At 55.7% G+C, this 17,461-nt stretch overlaps 5 protein-coding genes across 5 annotated transcripts; 2 read left to right on the top strand and 3 right to left on the bottom strand.

Annotated features, from left to right (window-relative positions):
• Nucleotides 1-474: 474 nt before the first annotated feature.
• On the bottom strand, nt 475-6,934 carry ubr1 (E3 ubiquitin-protein ligase ubr1; the record flags this gene model as incomplete). The annotated part of the gene is made up of 2 exons (XM_037316300.1): nt 475-742; nt 801-6,934. The coding sequence occupies 2 exons, from the start codon at nt 6,932-6,934 to the stop codon at nt 475-477; spliced, it is 6,402 nt and encodes a 2,133-aa protein (XP_037185093.1).
• Nucleotides 6,935-8,707: 1,773 nt separating this feature from the next.
• arc1 (Actin-related protein 2/3 complex subunit 1) lies at nt 8,708-9,913 on the bottom strand (the record flags this gene model as incomplete). Its single annotated transcript, XM_037316299.1, has 3 exons — nt 8,708-8,748; nt 8,805-9,632; nt 9,691-9,913. 3 exons carry the CDS (start codon nt 9,911-9,913, stop codon nt 8,708-8,710), a joined length of 1,092 nt encoding a protein of 363 aa, XP_037185094.1.
• A 501-nt stretch (nt 9,914-10,414) lies between these two features.
• Nucleotides 10,415-11,107, top strand: snrpb2 (U2 small nuclear ribonucleoprotein B''; the record flags this gene model as incomplete). Its single annotated transcript, XM_037316298.1, has 3 exons — nt 10,415-10,497; nt 10,546-10,762; nt 10,817-11,107. 3 exons carry the CDS (start codon nt 10,415-10,417, stop codon nt 11,105-11,107), a joined length of 591 nt encoding a protein of 196 aa, XP_037185087.1.
• A 62-nt stretch (nt 11,108-11,169) lies between these two features.
• ATG10 (Ubiquitin-like-conjugating enzyme ATG10) lies at nt 11,170-12,016 on the bottom strand (the record flags this gene model as incomplete). Its single annotated transcript, XM_037316297.1, has 3 exons — nt 11,170-11,343; nt 11,429-11,647; nt 11,705-12,016. The coding sequence occupies 3 exons, from the start codon at nt 12,014-12,016 to the stop codon at nt 11,170-11,172; spliced, it is 705 nt and encodes a 234-aa protein (XP_037185088.1).
• Nucleotides 12,017-13,185: 1,169 nt separating this feature from the next.
• MNS1-3 (Mannosyl-oligosaccharide 1,2-alpha-mannosidase) lies at nt 13,186-15,583 on the top strand (the record flags this gene model as incomplete). Its single annotated transcript, XM_037316296.1, has 3 exons — nt 13,186-13,780; nt 14,008-15,347; nt 15,401-15,583. 3 exons carry the CDS (start codon nt 13,186-13,188, stop codon nt 15,581-15,583), a joined length of 2,118 nt encoding a protein of 705 aa, XP_037185085.1.
• Between the last annotated feature and the right edge of the window lie 1,878 nt (nt 15,584-17,461).

Genomic DNA, 17,461 nt, shown 5'->3' with positions numbered 1-17,461 from the left:
GTTAATGATGCTGCTATGTGAAGAGCGCGACAACATATTTCGGAGGAGTTATGAAACGAAAAAAGTCCCGGCATTTACTACTATTACTACCTACATTTGATACCACGGGAAAAGGAGATGTCTGCTCGGGTCAGGACCTAGAATTTGAGGGGAAAAGCTTTCTTCCTCGCATCAAGATGCAATGTGCTATGTGATCTAAGGTACCATGATGTGATGATCAAAACAATTTGGCCGACCGCCGTGTAAACTCCTTGCGTGTCCCGCCTCCAATAACGCACAACCGAATCGCAGCAGAAGGAGATGCGCAAAAGTCTATCCACTAAATGTGCTATCACTAGAGGGGAAATAACTCTAGCCGCCAATGTACTCCGTCCCTCTCTCTCTCCGTTCATTGCCCAACCTCACGAAAGTCGGGCCCCTTGCTTCCTTTCAGAACTCAATCGTTTGTACATACGAACAGTTGACCTCCACCCCTCAAATCGTCTCCCACCCTCCGTTGTTGATCTCCGCTTCCAGCTTCCGGCTGATGAAGCTGGGGATGCCGTGGCTGAGGAACGTGTTTCTCAGCATCGAGTCGTAGCGCTTCTGGTTAAGGTACAGCTGGCGGCCATGGCGCAGTCCGAGATCCGTCTCGCCGTACTTGTCAATGTACGGGGCGCTGCTGAAGGAGCCCGAGAGGCGGAAGAGGTAAAAGATGCAGCATTTGCGAATGTTGAGGAACAAGCCAATGTTCTTTTGACACCTGGACGCGATTTCAGTCAGTAAGGGATTTGCGAGGGGGTTGAAATGTGGTCACTCACTTTCGCATATGTTGCTGCGAGCCGCCAATCCTCTGGGGCTCGCGGTCTCCGGATGACGTCTCCTCCTTGAGGCAGCAGACTGCCTGGCCGCAGAAGACTTCACCACAGAGCAGGCAGATCATGGGGTCGGAAACGTCCTTGCCGGTCGTGGGGCACTTGCGCTTGGTGGCCTCTTCTATGAGGGCATCGTAGTTCTTGGGCAGTCCCACCAGCTCGAATATGCCGGGGTGGCTGACCAGAGCGGTACTCGGAAGGTTGCTGTCAAAATCTCCAGGCCACATGATCTGGTGCCGGATCCAGCCGCTGACCAGACCCATGGTCGAAGCTGGCCAGCCGCAGGATGGGCCGTGGTCAGTAACCGCGGCACACATTTCATCGAACGACGGGACGCGGAGGGCTTCAGTCAGACGTTCCAGCTCGTCCGCATCGGGTTGGGGAGAGACGTGGCTGTTGAAGTCGATGCCGTACTTGACGTAAAGAAGAACGATGCTCTTCCTCAAGAAAGTCAAGGCGTACTTCTTGACAAAGGTGTAGTAGCCTTCCAAGTTGTCCAACTCGGGCTGGCTGAACCCGCGGTTATCGCCCAGGTCTTTGGGCATCTCGTGGGAAGACACGTTGATCTCCATGCGGACCTTGGTGATTGCAAGGCAGAATTCGGCAAAGTTCTTCAGCGCCGGATCTTGCGTGGACTTATTCAGAAGATGACCGACCCAGGTGGATACTTGAATGTTGCGACCCATGTGGTAGACAACCTTGACAATTTCTGCGAGGTAGCATAGTCGTAGAATGTGAGTGACGTCAAAGTTTTGGGCAGGAATCAGACCAAACACACACTCCGAGAAGAAGATGAAGGGATCTTGTTCCAGCAACGGCGCGTAGATGTCGATCGGTCGGCTCACAGTCTCCGTCTCTTGTCCAAAGTATTGAGAGACGAAAAGCTGCACGTGCTGGCGCTCGCTGTTTTTGCGGAACTCCTGCTCTATCAAGTTATCACCGCCTGCCTTGAGGCTGCCAGTTGCGATGTATGAGGTTGCCGTCTCAGCCAAGATGCGCAGGTGCGTGAGGCTTTGCTCAGGAATCTTCTCGAGCAACGTCAAGCCATACTGTGCCTCTGTGCCTCGCTGTTGTATCTCTGCAGCAGAAACTGAGAAGCCAACCAGCTTGGCCAGGATGTCACTGTAAACCAGCTCGTTCTTCTCTCTAAGATCACGAGCGGAGTAGGTGTGGCGAGACTCGAAACCGTTGGACGACATGGTATCGCGAAGACGGCGGTAGACCCGAACCAATTCGCCGACAATGGTTGAGCTGTTGCTCGGCAGCGATCGGCGGTTCGAGGCTGGCGTGGTGGCTGTCGGGAACACATTCGTCAATGGCGTGTTGACAACAACAGAGTCGAGACCCGAATCATCGGCCGACCAAGCTTCGTCAACTAGTTGCGACGCCTTCTCCGCCAAGGCGCTGGTGACATGTCCATCAGTGTACTTGGCAAAAGATGCTTGGACTTCGTCCGGAGGACGGCTGGCGCCGAGAATGTAGTATCCTGACTTCATCTGAGTGTCGAGGAAGTCTCTGAAGATATGCTGGGACTGCAAGGGACCAGGAAATGACTCTTCCTGGCCCTTCCAGATGATGGGCAGGAACGCGTTGCCGAGAGCTTTGCACAGAGGGCAGACGAACTCCTGTCTCCTAAGATTCTCTGGATGGTGACGTGCGATCTGGTGGTGATGCCGGCGGTTGGTTGCGTCAAAGTACATCTCGAAGCAGCTGAAGTGCATCATATGCCCACAGCCGGTAGAGACGGGTCCAGGACGGGACAAGTTTGAGGGGAACCCCTTGCCAATCGTCTGGCGTTCCGCAGCAAACTTCTCGCCCTTGGCATTGACCTTGACGACTTCCTCGCGGTTCTCGTGGGCGACTCCAAAGGGACGGATATCCTCCGCAGATCGGTCCAGGTTAGAGGGGGTATGGAACGCCTCCCGCACAAAATCAGGATCTTGCAAGTCGGTCTGCCTGAGAACCATGCTTTCGTTGAAGAGGGCAAAAGTTCCATAGAGTCGCCTGTCGTCCGTGTCCTCCTGGCAAAGGATGCAGGTCCCTGTAGGGTACTTCCAGTTGTTCTTTCGATCGACGTGTTGCTCGACCTCATCCTCATCCTCGAGGTCGGAACCCCAGTCGATGTTGCCCTGGTTCTCCAGGAAGCTCTTCTGTTGCTGCTGAAACTGTGCCATGACCTTGGCCTGGCGAGAAAGTGCCGCCTTCTTCTTCCGCTCTCGCTCCTCCTCGGCCGAGTTAGTAGCTGGCGAGGCAGTATCGATGCGGTCGACTGAGACGCCCAATCGCATGTAAGCGTTCTCGAAATTGCGAGGGCGCTTCTGACGCATTCGCTTGAGAATTAGACCAATCTTGGGGCGGCATGCCTTGAACTCCTCCTTGGTCGACATCATGTCAAGCAGAGAGACAATTGTCTTTGCAGTGGGTGCTTCTTGCATGAAGTTGCTTCGGGCCGTACGCGTCAAGGCGATGGAGATGAAGGAGTTGTGCGATTCGTCTGGCATGATACTTTCATCCTCTTTGTCTTCAGAGATGGCAATGAGGATGAGGTGGAGAACAACCTGGAGGAAGGTCTCGATGCGCGTGTTGGGGACGCCTGGTGTGAGGCGGCCAGCAACTAATGGGTACAGCAAAGAGTAGTAAACGATCTGCGCGAACATGCCCGTACCGGTGAACGCGGCCAGGTCCTTGAACAGACCTGAGGGGATGGGTCGAAGCTTGGGCTCGTAGACGATCTCTTCCACAGGCTTGCCGGTCTTGATGGCCATCTTCTTGCGGTACGCCAGCTCAGACTCCTCTCGCTGGTTCTTGTTGTAGTGAGCAATGTACGGGTCGATGTGCTCTACGAATTCAGGCTTCAGCTCGAAAGTGCCAACGTCAGACACGCCTTCAGGGGGCTTGAATGAAGCCATCTCGTCCAGGACAGCATGGAAGTCTTCTTGTTCTTGCCACTTTTCTGGCAACTTGTTGCTAATCTCATTGAACGAGAGGGGCTTGAAGCACAGAATGTGGGTGAGGTCGCGGCGAATGGCAAGGATGTTGGAATTGGGCTCATCCCCAGGGGCGATCAAAGAGGTGCGATCGCTCAGAAGCACAATCAGCAGGTGGACCATGTCTTCGACCACGTCGAGATGCTGCACGTCATCCTGAGCCGCCGACTTTTGCTCAAAGAAGCCCTTGACCCATTTCTCCATACCAAACCGGTCAATGATGGACGCAAGAACACGACTCGGATCGGCAACAACCATGGCAGTTTGAAGCAGGAAAATGTCACGATGGTGTGAAACATCTCTCTGGCTGACTCCACGATACGTCGCGGCTTGGTGGCGAAGGCTGATGCCATTGCGCACCCACATGTTGGCCTTGATTTGGGCGAGCCAAGCACAAACACGGAGGGGGTAGTCAAAGGTGGCCATGAGGTTGTCTTCAGGGGAGTTGTCTCGTTTGGGCATCATCTTGCGACCCATGGTGCGCGGTGGCAGCCTCAAATCTTGGGTGGTGAAGCTCAGGAGGGCCTTCATGCTCGAAGCAGGCAGAGACTTTCCGCATTCAATAAGCCAGGAGAGCGTGTAGTGCAGGGCGTGGTGAAAGCTGATTGGATCCTCCTCCACGGTGAACTTGACAACCTCGTACCGAGATGACTCGTTGTCGAATTCGAAGTCACCCAGCGCCTTGAACTTGACCTCATCTTTGATTTCTGCCTGCTTGAAACGGTGGCGTTCCGCGCCAACGGAGTGCAGGATCACGGCCTTGGCTGTCATTCTGATTGCTTGAGCCACGAGGTGCGCTTCGTTCTCGGGGACGTTTCTGAACGCATCCGCCAACTGTCGAGCTAGTCGGTTGATCTCTCTTGTCACCAGTGACGCCGTAATCCAGCTGTCTGTTTCGTACTCGACGTGTTCCCCAACCGCCCTAACGTTCGGACCAATGCCTTGGTGCAGCTTGACGAGGTCTAGGAACTGCAACAGGTAACGCTCCTCACTACGCAGCTTCTCCTGAACATGGGGCGAACCAAACAGGTATTTCAGGTCCAGGTAGAAGTGATACATCCGCCGGTTGGTCACTGATCCCGAGTCAAATGCGAGAACGGCGTTCGATGAGACGTCCCAGGGGTACCCCACCTGCCTAGTTGTGAGAAATGTGTAAAAGATGGCGAGCAAACTTGTCATGAAGTTGCCTCGTTCCACGATCTCAGCGGTGATCGACGGCGTGGTAAGCATTTGCAGCGACAAGTTGATGATGGAGTGATCTGGCTCTCGGTCACCGATCAAGTATAATTGCGCCAAGGTGGTGTATAGTCCGGAAAAGCGAAGACCGAGAATACGCTTGAATTCGGGTATCGAGACGACTGTCGAAATGTAGAGGGATCTCAGGTCATTTCTGACCTTCTTCCACATGCGGAGATCAAACAGGATGAGCCAGTCAAGACGAACGCGTTGGAAGACGTCCTCGGCGGGAGGGACATTCTCCCGGTTCATGTATCCGGGCGGCGTTTCGAGCCAGTACCTTCCCGGCTTAGGAGAGGGGACCTTGTCTCCTTGACCCGGCGTCTTGGGAATCTCAAGGTTGGCCTTGGCGTAGATGGCAGGGGCTATCAGAGGCTCGGCCGTATCCGAATCTGAGGGCGTCAGGTCGCGGTCCCGCGCGGCCCGCCGTGCTGGTGGAGGCGGAGGCGGCGGGTACCCGGCCATGGTGGCTTCGTCTTCCTCCAACGCCTGGTCGTTTCCGCGCCATTCCAGGCCAATGTCCCCGGGAGCTTCAGCCCGAACATCCACCATCATGATGTCGTCGTCGTCCATCTCATCATCGTCGTCGTCGTCACCCGCGTCGCTGTCCGGAGTGCCGTTCCCTCTGCCCATGTCGATATCTTCGTCATCACTAGCATCGAAGGCGCGCGCTGCCTGCTGAGCGGCTATGCGCTGCATTTGTAAAAGTACGTGCTGCGTGAAAGTCTGGGATTGCTCAAGGTTTCTGAGGAATCGCTCTTCATCATAGATGCCGTCTTTGCCCACGACAGCGTGCGTGCCGGGGCTGCCCTTCCTCCAAGGCTTCATCATCTCCTGACAAACGGTCTGCCTCAAGATGGCATGGTCCGATCCGACACTGCATCCCGAAATGTCACTGAGCCACTCTATCATTGCGCCGCACATCTGCTCCCGGAATGTGTCGCGTGATGACCGGATAGTGACGGTGACCTTGATGTGCTCCAGTTTCGTGGCCATCTCGAGCAAGGTATCAAGGTCATCGAGCCGCTTGAGAATGCTTCTGCCAATGAGATCCGTCTCGGTGGCGCGCTCCAGGGCCTGAGCTTCTGTGGTCCTGCAGGCTCGTGCAATCTGATTCTGCACATCCTCCACGGTGTGCTTCTCGTCGTTCCAGAGGACCAGCGCATACTCGGTGTGATCGGAAGGGCCCTCGCCGTATGTTTCTGGGGACAGGCGCGACAGCTCCTCATCGGCGTGAATGGAGTCCAAGGTCTTGGCCTGTCGGAGCTGCTCCGGCGAGCACGATATGACGTCGCAAATGTAGTCGAAGACACGGCCGATTGTCATCTGCATGCTCTGCACCAGATCCTCCGGCAGGCCGGCCGCTTGCTTGCCCTTGCCCTCTGCCTTATCCGGGTCGGTCTCGGAGTGGATCGTGCAGAACATGGGGACCTTCCAAGCCTCGTCGTCACCGCAGTCGCAGCAGCCGCTGTTTCCAACCGAGATGCTGATGCGCACCATGTGACCGGCGTGGTCTGTCGAGTCGAAGCATCGGCTGCACAAAACGCAGGTGTCGTCTGTACTACAGGTTCGGCACGAGTAGGAGGCCTCTCCAGGCTTGAATATGTGGCCGCATCGCTTGCCGCGGGCGGCTTCGGTGTACTCGGCGCCTTCGACTGCGCCCTGGGCGTCGTGGAGCTTGTGGTTGTGGGAGGGCCGACCGGACGGAAAGAAGAGAGGCATGTAGCGGTCGCCGCCTGCTAATGACCAGAAGAGGATGTCGAGGAGGTCATGGTGGGCGTTGTCGTCGTACTGGAAGTTCCATCTCCTGGGCAGGTCTCTGAGGCGATCGCAGAGCTGGCGCTCTGGGGATGACATGGAGGATTCCATCATGCCGCCTGGATCATGTCGGTGGGTGTGTGTGATTGCCCAAGAATTTTCAGAGCAAGGGAGCAAAGTTGTGGTATCGAGAGGTGTGTGGAAGTCTTCGCAAGTCGTTCGTTCGGCAGAGCAATGAGCTTTGGCGGGGTCCTTCAGGCGATGCGGCGTAGCGGGTCGTTTGTCTGCGTATGCGGTGAGTAATCTTGGCGGGCAGTGCGACAGACAACTTGGATGCTTCTGAAGATCTGTCGAGATCCAGGGAAGGAACAACTAGCACTGACGAAGGAAAGGACTTACTGCAAGGAAGGTCGCGATATTTATCGCCGACCGTTTACGACGTGTTTCCCCTCAAAATTGTGAAAGGATAATGCAGCGGTTCAAAGGTGGTTGACAAAAGGCACGGCGGGAAGCTGGGAGGCCCACGCTAGGGACCGGGCCTGGGTTCGGTCGGTCTTGGTGTTGGTGGGGTGGATTAGATCAGTGAGAGGTCAACGACGCTGGACACCGGGACGATTGAGTGGTGGCAGGGGCAAGGGTACCTGTGGTTTGCTGGCACATGCCGCTATCAATGTAGGTAGCTGCACGTACCCCGCTGATTGCCTGGAGCTCTTTAGAGACTGTCACAGATAGCCTGAGCAGCTGCATCTGTCGGTCAGTCGTGATTCTATCTGGCTTTTCAACTTCTATGAACGCTTGCAAAAGATCGCAGACTTTGAAGACATTTTCAGTATAAGTGGAGATATTGATTGTCATGATTAGACATACTGCATAGTGACGCTGAAAGACGCCACCCCACGTGTCCCTCTCTAACTTTAAGAAAAGAGGCTGCGAGCTTCAATGTCTGCTGGGTTTCTGTCAAATGCTCAACTCAGCCAAGGAGAGGCTTCCTTTTCAAGCAACACCAGCTCCTCAATCTCATCACAGCTCTCCAAGTCTCCTAGGAATGCACATAGCTTCCTTGCAGCATCTATCTTACACCTCTCTGCTTCCGACCGACTCTTTGTATCGTCGTCTTCGACATGCGAAATCGTGTAGGACCAGTCAAGGAGATTCGCCATGTCCCCAACTGCTTGTCGGTCCCGGTAGATGTCGCGTCTGTCTTGCCATGACCGTGCCCATAGCCCATCGCAAATGCGCCTGATGTTGGACGAGAACAAGTATCCTTCAATCTGAAAGAAGCCATTGAGTGTCCCGTGATTGGTTGTTGCATATTGACGGTGAGGTTCGTTGTTGGCCGGATAATCGTTATGCGCATGCCTGTTGACTTGGCCGTCTACGTACCTCTGAGCGGCTTCGAAGCATATTCGGTCAATTTGGCGCATGCAGGAGCTGTTATCTGGACTGGGTTGGCGGAACTCAACGTGCCATCGCTGAGCGTCGAGTCGATGCGGTTGCGGCCCGTATGACAGCCCATGTTGAATGTCCGATTCTGCGGGTCTTAGTTGCGCTGGCACGGGGCTACCGATTGACAGAGTCGCGCTCTGTACCGACCGCTGCCGTCCACGGGGGTTGTAGATGAACTCGCTCGGGGAGATTGGAGAGTCCATGTTGTGGGCTGAGAAGAGGAGTTGGATAGTCCGCCGACTTACAGCCAAGGGCTCCTGGGTTGACGATATCTTAAATACGTGCGTGCAACGACCTGAACTTGTTCACCGGTCTTCTCGAAGGTCTGCTGGCCGGGACGACAGCCTGGCAGAAAGTACGGTAGAGGCCTAGAAGAGTAGGTTGAGACACTGTGGTATTTCATTCAAAGTTGCTATGTAGGGTAGTCTAAGTGCTCCAGATGACAATTCTTCCGTCAACGCCGGTAGCTGTGTCAAGTCAGTTTCATGGTAATCAAAGAGACAAAGACGGTCGTGCAACTTACAAGTAAACTTCGTGACGTTGCCGCCTGACTCCTCATACGAACGGATTCTGGTGACGGTGTTCTGGTGGACCGTCTTGAGTTGGGTATCATCCTTGACCTTGCCCTTGAGATCCATCTGCCTGAACATGTTCAGCGCGGACTCCTCGCGGGCATCCTCGAGGCCGGGCCGGCCCTTGGACTCAAGAGTTCCGGCCAGGCCCCAGCCGCCCTCACCGCCCTTGAAGCGGAAAGCCTCGCAGTCGTAGCCGGCAGCAATGATCTCGTCCTCGCTGCTCCAGATAAGGCTCATGAAGGGCAAGAGCTGGGTAGAGATAGTGACGACGGCGCGAGGGGGCTGCTCGGGCGCGCTGGGGTAGACGACGGTGATGCTGCTGTCGTGAGCGGCGAAAGCCAGAGCGTTTCCGCTGGGCGAGAAGGAAACAGAGTGCACCCAACCGGCAGAGTTGTTCAGGTACTCTCCGCAGACGGTGTTGAAGGGCAACCTCTCACCCCAGGCGGTGGGTTCCGGACGCTGGTCGACGCCCTTGATGAAGCTGGAGAGGACTCTGGCGTGGGCATCGGTAGATCCGGCGGCGAGTAGGACGGAGTTGGGGTGCCACGCGACAGACGTGATGGTGCTGCGAATGGGCTTCTTCAAGTGCTTGGAAACCCACCAGTCGTTTTCCTCCTCGAAGTAGCAGATGGCGATAACGCGGTCACCTGAACCGACGGCGAACTTGGTTTCGGACGGCGACCAGCGCACAAAGGTAGCGGCGCGGCTGATGCGGAGCAGGACGAGAGTGGGCTTGTATCCGTTCGGCGAGGGCTCCCACACAAGGGCATTACGGTCTGGCGAGCAAGTTAGCTTCAGGTACCGACTGAGGGGCTGGTGCAGGCATCGACATACCCTGGGAGCAGGAGACAATGCGGCCGCTGTTGGGAGCAATATCGACACTGGTAACGGTCTTGTCATGTCCCTTCAGCTCGTCCTTGAGCTTGAAGGAGTTACCCGCGTGTCCATAAAGCTCAATGGTGGAATCGCGAGCGATGGCCAGCGTCTCGCGATCGGCCGAGAACGAGTGGTCCGCGATGGGGGCGTGGAAGAGGTGGTGGACTTGAGGGGGCGCCATGGTGAGGGATTCGTCTGCGATAGGAGTATAGCTCTCTACTACCGCTACTTTGTCGAATGGCGGGAGATGTCGAGGAAGGGAACGAGTGTTGGTGGAGAGGAGCAGAGGATGTTGAGTGTCGAGTGGCAGTGCGAGACGATGCGCTGCTTACCTGCCACCTAGGTACATGCCCAAGGCGCTGCTTTGCGTACAATGCGGTGTACCACGGGCGGCTGCTCATGGTGGGGCAGAGGTTACGTAGCTGCTTCAGCAAAGCATGTCGCTCAGTCTGCACCGACTTCAGGCCATAAGGCCACCCTGGGGTGTCCCCTCAATTGAAGCATGGCGCTAGTAAGGAAGCTCCCGAAGGCCAAACTGCGGTGGCCGGACGAAGATCAAAAATTCAGATCGCGACAGTTACACAACGACAGACCCGCGACGCGCTCACGACCACTCTTGCGAACTCTTGAAACGAACCCCTCAAGACTCATTCAATTCATTGTCGCGTCAACCGAACTCGCAATGGCAGCCGTCGCCCCTCCTCGCGGCCTTGCGCCCAACTCATCACTGCCCGCCAAAGTTTCCCAGATCTCTCCCAATCAGACGTACGTTCACAGCTCCTGATTGCATGACGGTGTGCTAATGGTTTGTAGGCTCTACGTCACAAATCTCCCATCCGCAAAGATCCAGAAAAACGACCTTCGAACGGAGCTCTATTTGCTCTTCTCTACGTACGGTCCGGTGCTCGACATTGTCGCCATGAAGACCATGAAGATGCGAGGACAAGCGCACATCACCTTCCGCGACATCCAAGCAGCCACACAAGCCATGCGCTCTCTTGAGGGCTTTGAATTCCTCGGCCGCCCTTTGGTGTGTTTTTTCAAACCACTCCGCGGGAAAATGCGTTTACTGACCAGATACCAGTCGATCCAGTACGCCAAGTCCAAGTCAGACTTCGTCGCGAAGCTTGACGGCACGTACAAGATGCCGAACTCGACCGCCGGAGCCTCCAATATCGAAGTCACGGAGTTGCAGCAAAGCATTTTCAACGCACCGGCACCAGGCGAGGCTGCGGCCGCATCGAAACCCGCTCCTAGCGGTGACCAACCCATGAGCGATGCGCAAGCAGCCGACCGGGGCCAGAAGCGGCAGCGCGACGAGGAGGAGGATGACGACAGTGACGTCGCCATGGAAGAGGACAGCGACGACGATTGAGCACCCGCGGGGTCTCGTAGTCTAGTTCAGCAAGGGGAGATGCAGGAATAATGCAGAGTGCTTCAACCGGAGGAATCCATGGCCATCTCCTTGGGCACCCAGAGCCCAACGCAACCGCCGACCAGGCCCAGCCAGAGCATCATGTACTGCTCCTTGGAACAGTCGAAGCCCGACATGGCGTCTCCCAGGAGGCATGGATGGATGAAGAAAGAGGGAAGTCCCGTCAGGGGGTGATGCTACGACATGATGTGTTAGTACAGACCTACAAATGGTCTCTTTCAGAACTTATAATTGACTGGTTCACAGCTGGTTCGCACTTACATCGGCGGAAATGCCTCCGATGCCGCCCGTCTTGCGGAGGGCGTCCTTGTATTCGTCGGGTACTAGCCTCCGAAAGACTGTATCGAGATTGAAGGCTGGCTCGTCTGCTGGCAGCCCGTGCAACGTGAACCACAGGCATGGCATCCGATACGTCGGGTGCAAGTGAACCTCATAGACAACATGTCCGACGTCTGGGACGCGCGGCTTGGAAAGGGCGGCCTGTCATCTCGTAGTGTCAGGCGAAGAGCCGCACGAGGATAGATCGGGCGACATTACCTCATCAGTCTCTTCAGCATCTATCATAGCCTCGTCATTTAATCCAGGCGCCTCTCCGTCTCCAAACGAGAACTTGTCTAGAACCGAGGAGAGATCACCGCAGTCCAGTGTAGCTTCCAGCGGCCGGATAATTTGCAGGTAGGTTGTGTACTCAACACCCATCGCAAAAGAGGTGTCCAACGCCGTGCAGACCCTCATTTTCCATCGCTGTCGAAGGGGTCCCAAGGTCGCGCGGCAGTATTGGCTGTCAAAGTGGTGGCACGCTTCCGCAAACTCTTCTGGGGTCAGCGATGGATAGTCCTTGAACGACATGTCTGGTCTCTGTTAGGCGCTGTCGGTATGAAAAAGTCCCTTCGCTTCAGACGGGGTCTGGATATCGATGAATTTGCTATATTTGGTGAATATGAACCCTGGCCGCGATTTGATATGTCACCAAAGATTTGTCTTCCACTTCAGTTCGATCTGCCGTGCTTGTTTCCAGTCCCTTCTGAAATTTAGGTGTGCTTTATGATGCTTTGCTCATCTCGTTCTGCGACAGGCCGATATCAAAGTCGTCGGTGTTGGGCGCGCTAGGTCTAAGTACCTCAGGAACGTTGATGATGCTTGCTGCCGATTGTGTGCCCTTCCAGACCCCACCGGCCCGAGCAACGGGAAGCGGAGGTCTGGGCGGGTAGGTACTTTGGCAGGGGAGTGACGGGGCCCAGTACAGGCCACTCACAGAAGTGTCCAATGTCCACCCGACAGTGGCTCACTCAGCGCAGTAGCGTCAGCCATTGGGTCACGAAGAGCCGTGCCGGAAATGTCGGGCTTCTTTTCTCCTGGCATCCACATTTCAGCCATATCTCCCGGAGTGCCCGCCCGCCATTGGCGACTGGTCTCTGGCTTTTACAGGTGGCCTTTTCCAAGTCCAGGGGTCCCAAAGGGTGGTTGGATGAGAGGCCAAGCCTGCTAAACCGTGCCGAAGGCTCTGGGCGCGACGGACTACTCGCTCAAAGGTGAGTCCCAAAGCTCAGGAAGCACACGAGAGCACGGGTGGGCTACGGACAGCGAGAGAGACAGAAACGACAAGAAGAAAAAGGACGGAGGCTTTATGGATGAAGGTCGCAGCACAGAAAAGATGGACATGCTCATTTGCGCCTGGTGGGCAACAGTCGTCACTGTCCGTGGTGTATTCGTACCTTGCCTGGGTCTAGGTAGTAGGCAAGGTAGTTAGCTAGGTGGCCCGCCTACTGCCTGGGTGATACCGCCTCTCCGGTCCAGTCAATAAAAGTCCACATCATCGAGATTCGCGTGCGCATGTCTCAGTCGCTCTTTCGCATTCATTGATGTAGACTGCATTTGCATTTTCTCTGCTTCGTTGCCGGGGGTGATCTCGTTTTTGCCCTTTCTTCTTCGCTCGCGCTGCCGAATCGCACCTTCCCAGCCCGTTGCGTCTCTTCGAAACCGCCAGGTCTCCACTGCGACAATGCTGAGAGTGTAATATGAACGTCCGCGACCCCTTCAACCTACACAAAAGTCCAGCTCTCAACGTCTTCAAAATCACCGCCGCCCGCGCTGCCCAAAACATCAAGGAGAAGGCAGTTGAGGCCGGAGCCAACGCGGCCAACGCCCTGAACGACATCGACATGGCTTTCAATGTCCCCAAGAATGTCCCTTCTTTCAGCAACCCGCAGCGACAACTGGAGGATCGGTATTGGGGCTCGGGCGCTGCGAACAGCAGAGCCCGCAACCAGGGCCTCTTCCAAGGAGTCCAGGGACGAGTCGAGGACCTCTTGGGCACAAAGGGCCAGCTTCCCATGTACAAGGACAAACCCTACTATGCCTCGCGGAGGTGGCGACCCCTCTGGCGCAGGAAGCGCTCCATAATCGGCACCCTGCTGCTGCTGTTCACCGGCCTCTGGTGGTTTGGCTTCTTCTCTGAGGGCTCTAAGACCCGGCAATCGGCGTCGCAGCTGACCAACGGATGGCTGGGCTCGGCTGAGCCAGCAGGCAAGAAGGCGGACTGGACGAAACGACGAGAACGAGTGGTCGAGGCCTTCCAGCTCAGCTGGGATTCCTACGAGCGCTACGCATGGGGTAAGTCGAGACTGCGATTTGACAATCACGGGCGGCCGCTCGCCGACGTCGATTTGCGACAGCTCCAGAGCTTGACAGCATTGGCGACGGGTTCGTTGCAGCTGGGGAGCTTGCCTCTCGCCGGTTTTGGCACCAAACAGTCGACCGAGGTGGCAGCTGGCTTAAGAAGAGCTGGGATTTGCGACGCACTTTCTTTGGATGTCTAGGCTGACATGTTTGGATTGCAGGTTACGACGAGTACCACCCGATTGCGAAGACGGGTCGACAGATGGCGCCCAAGGGCCTCGGATGGATAATCGTCGATTCGTTGGACACCATGATCTTGATGAACCAGACATCGCGCCTGGCTCATGCCAGGGAATGGCTCGCCACAGGCTTAACCTACGACCAGGACCAGGACGTCAATACTTTCGAAACGACAATCAGAATGCTCGGTGGCCTTCTCTCAGCCCACTACCTCTCGAACGAATACCCCGACTTGGCCGCCACAAAGGACGACGACCCCGGCCAGGCCGGCGAAGACCTATACTTGGAGAAGGCGAGAGACTTGGCCGATCGCTTGATGGCCGCCTTCGACTCACCGTCAGGAGTCCCGTGGGCCAGCGTCAACCTGGCTCAGTACAAGGGCATCCAGTCGCACGCGGATGGTGGTGCTTCCTCGACTGCCGAGGCGACGACTCTGCAACTCGAATTCAAGTACTTGGCCAAGCTCACCGGCGAGAAGGACTTCTGGGACAAGGTTGAAAAGGCCATGCAGGTTGTCGATGACAACGGTGCCCAAGACGGCCTGGTCCCCATCTTCGTTTACGCCACGGACGGAAAATTCAGGGGCGACAACATTCGCCTGGGCTCCCGCGGCGACTCGTACTATGAGTACCTGATCAAGCAGTACCTGCAGACGAACAAGCAGGAGCCAATTTACCTGGAAATGTGGAACGAGGCCCTGGAGGGAGTTCGAAAGCATCTCATCACGTACAGCAAGCCTTCCGGTTTCACCGTCCTCGGAGAGCGACCCAACGGTCTCTCGAACGATTTATCTCCCAAGATGGACCACTTGGTGTGCTTCATGCCCGGAACGATTGCTTTGGGAGCTACCGGGGGTATTCCTGAAGCCGAAGCCAGAAGACTGCCGACATGGAACAAGAAGAAGGACGCAGACATGAAGCTGGCTCGCGAGCTCATGCAAACCTGCTGGGGCATGTACAAGTGGATGGCAACTGGACTCGCCGCTGAAATCACCTACTTCAACGTCGACAGCCCGCCGGCCCCCGCCTCTGCCTCCCACAATCCGCCTTCGACCTTCGACCCCGACCCGCACGCCAAGTGGCGCGAGGACTACGACGTCCACGCCATGGATGTCCACAACTTGCAGCGCCCAGAGACTGTTGAGAGCTTGTTCTACATGTGGAGGATAACTGGAGATCAGAAGTACCGTGACTGGGGCTGGGAGATGTTCAAGTCTTTCGTCAACTACACCTCGGTTGAGGATGGCGGTGGCTTCACCAGTTTGAGCAACGCCAACACAATTCCCCCAGTCGTACGTGACAACCTGGAAAGTTTCTGGATGGTAAGTTACATGCTCCTAGCTTTGAGAAAGCAGTCGCTGACATGCTGCATCAGGCCGAGACCCTCAAGTACTTCTACCTCCTCTTCTCTCCCAACGACCTGCTCCCCCTGGACAAGATTGTCCTCAACACGGAGGCGCATCCCCTCCCTCGCTTCGACATGGGCAAGCTCTTCAGCACGGGATGGTCGCGCAAGCCCAGGGAAAACGGCAAGCTCAAGGTGCAGCCATGGGCTTGATTTGATATGCTTGCCTAATGAGGATCCATGTCTTGGTTGTCTCTCGTCATCTACTGTCTTCCCCGTCTTGTAACGACCAAGCAGGTGTGGGATATTATGTTTATATTACAGCATGACTGTGTCTTTGGAGGCATCCATACCGACTAGCACAGATGGCGTTGTACAAGGAGTGATTTGGGCTTTTACAAAACGCGTTGTAAGAAATGTTTCCAGTGGATGTCATTGGAAGATTGTAAGCGTGCGTTTGGGTTGACGAAGCATTGTGATGTACCTTGATTCACATGATGGAAGTCATAATGCAGCCGTTGATTTAAAGAATGATTGATGGTACAAACCTCAAGACGAGCCTCTACATTCGAAGTAAGAATACTGAGAGTGAGAGCATCTACGAAATACAGGAACGGAATTACAAAAACATGTCACAGACGGCGGTAGAGATTGATTCTCTAATGTCCGCTACAAGTAACACGCTCGATGAAACTCAAGACACCTCGTATGCTGAGAGGCGCAGATAAGGATTATCAACAGAGCAAAACAGTAAGATATGTCCCAGAATTGATCACATCAAACCGCCACCGCGCTGCTTGCCAACGCAAGACGGCCTGGGCGCCGAGGAAATGGGATGAGTTTGGCTGACAGCCTGTCGATGGGGCCTCATCCGTGCGTGCGCGGGGGTGTCAGTTGTCAACGCAAAGGCAAGTACGAACAAACGTTGCGGGACGAGCCGATCTTGCGCAGTATGTCGAGAAGGCAAAGCGAAGCTTAAAAGAGACGACGCAAGGCGTGACGCTAGGCTGATTTGCGAATCGTCAAAACCTGAGGAATTCCCAAACAGGTGGTAAGAGGTCACGGATACAATCACTGAAGGATCGAGAGGCAGGGGATGGCGAGCGAGGGGGTCTCCCACTACAGCTGGCCAGTGCGGTGTACGAATCTCTCCCGCATGTCAGTCAGTGGATCGAAAGGTGGGAGGCGGGCAATGCTGGACAGTGGGCGCTGGAGCACCCCCATAAGGCGCCCCCGGACAAGCATGTGCTTCCCCTTGCCGATTGCGACGATGCGGGAAGCGAGGATACCAAGAACGAGATGGAGATAACGGGAGACAATGGTGTGGGTTTTTTTTAACATGTGTACCACACACACATTTTTACACACCACATCAATCATCAGCAGCGCGGGATGTGACACTTCAAGGGAGAGAACCAGAGATAGACAAGCCCTGGAAGGAAGCTAAAAGGATTCATTCGGGGGCCTGGGCCGCGGCGACTCGTCCCCCTCATTCGCCGACCGAACCTTGACCACCCCAGCCCGGCCTTTAACCCGTTTCGAGGATATCATTCGTCTTGTCGCCGACAGGTTGGATGGATTGGCGTTGCGGGCAACATCCTTGTCGCCAGATAGCAGCGAAAGGCACCCTTTCCCGCCGCCAGCCCATCCTCTCTCGACGCCAATGCGGCAACTGGACTGCGCTGCTTCGGTGTGCCACAGCCGCAGCAGCATGATAAGCATCTCCCTACGCGGGCGAGTCACCCAACCCCCTTAGGTAGCCAGGCTCCTTTCCGTCGCGCCGTTGTTTTTCAAATCTTTGAATTACAATCTTGCGAAACCAGGCGATCTGCTGCGACGACGAAGCACGATACCCGACATACGACTCGAACCACCCGACGACCTTTTCCCAAACGACCAAAAACCATCACCCCGTTCCCTTCTGCGACAGGCATGAGGTCCTCCACGGAGCTGACAGACGCCTAAAGTCCGTTAGCCACGCCGATCGATCGAAATATCGAATATCGCAAGCGAGTCGATATCACGGTACCAGTCCCGTGCCGACGACGATCGACGAACCCCGCGACGAAGCGGTGTAAACCCACAGAGAAC

The sequence above is a fragment of the Colletotrichum aenigma genome (genome assembly GCF_013390185.1).
Source record: "Colletotrichum aenigma strain Cg56 chromosome Unknown KSG_Cg56_contig01, whole genome shotgun sequence".
NCBI classification, from domain to species: domain Eukaryota; kingdom Fungi; phylum Ascomycota; class Sordariomycetes; order Glomerellales; family Glomerellaceae; genus Colletotrichum; species Colletotrichum aenigma.
This window is presented reverse-complemented; position numbering and strand designations above follow the sequence as displayed.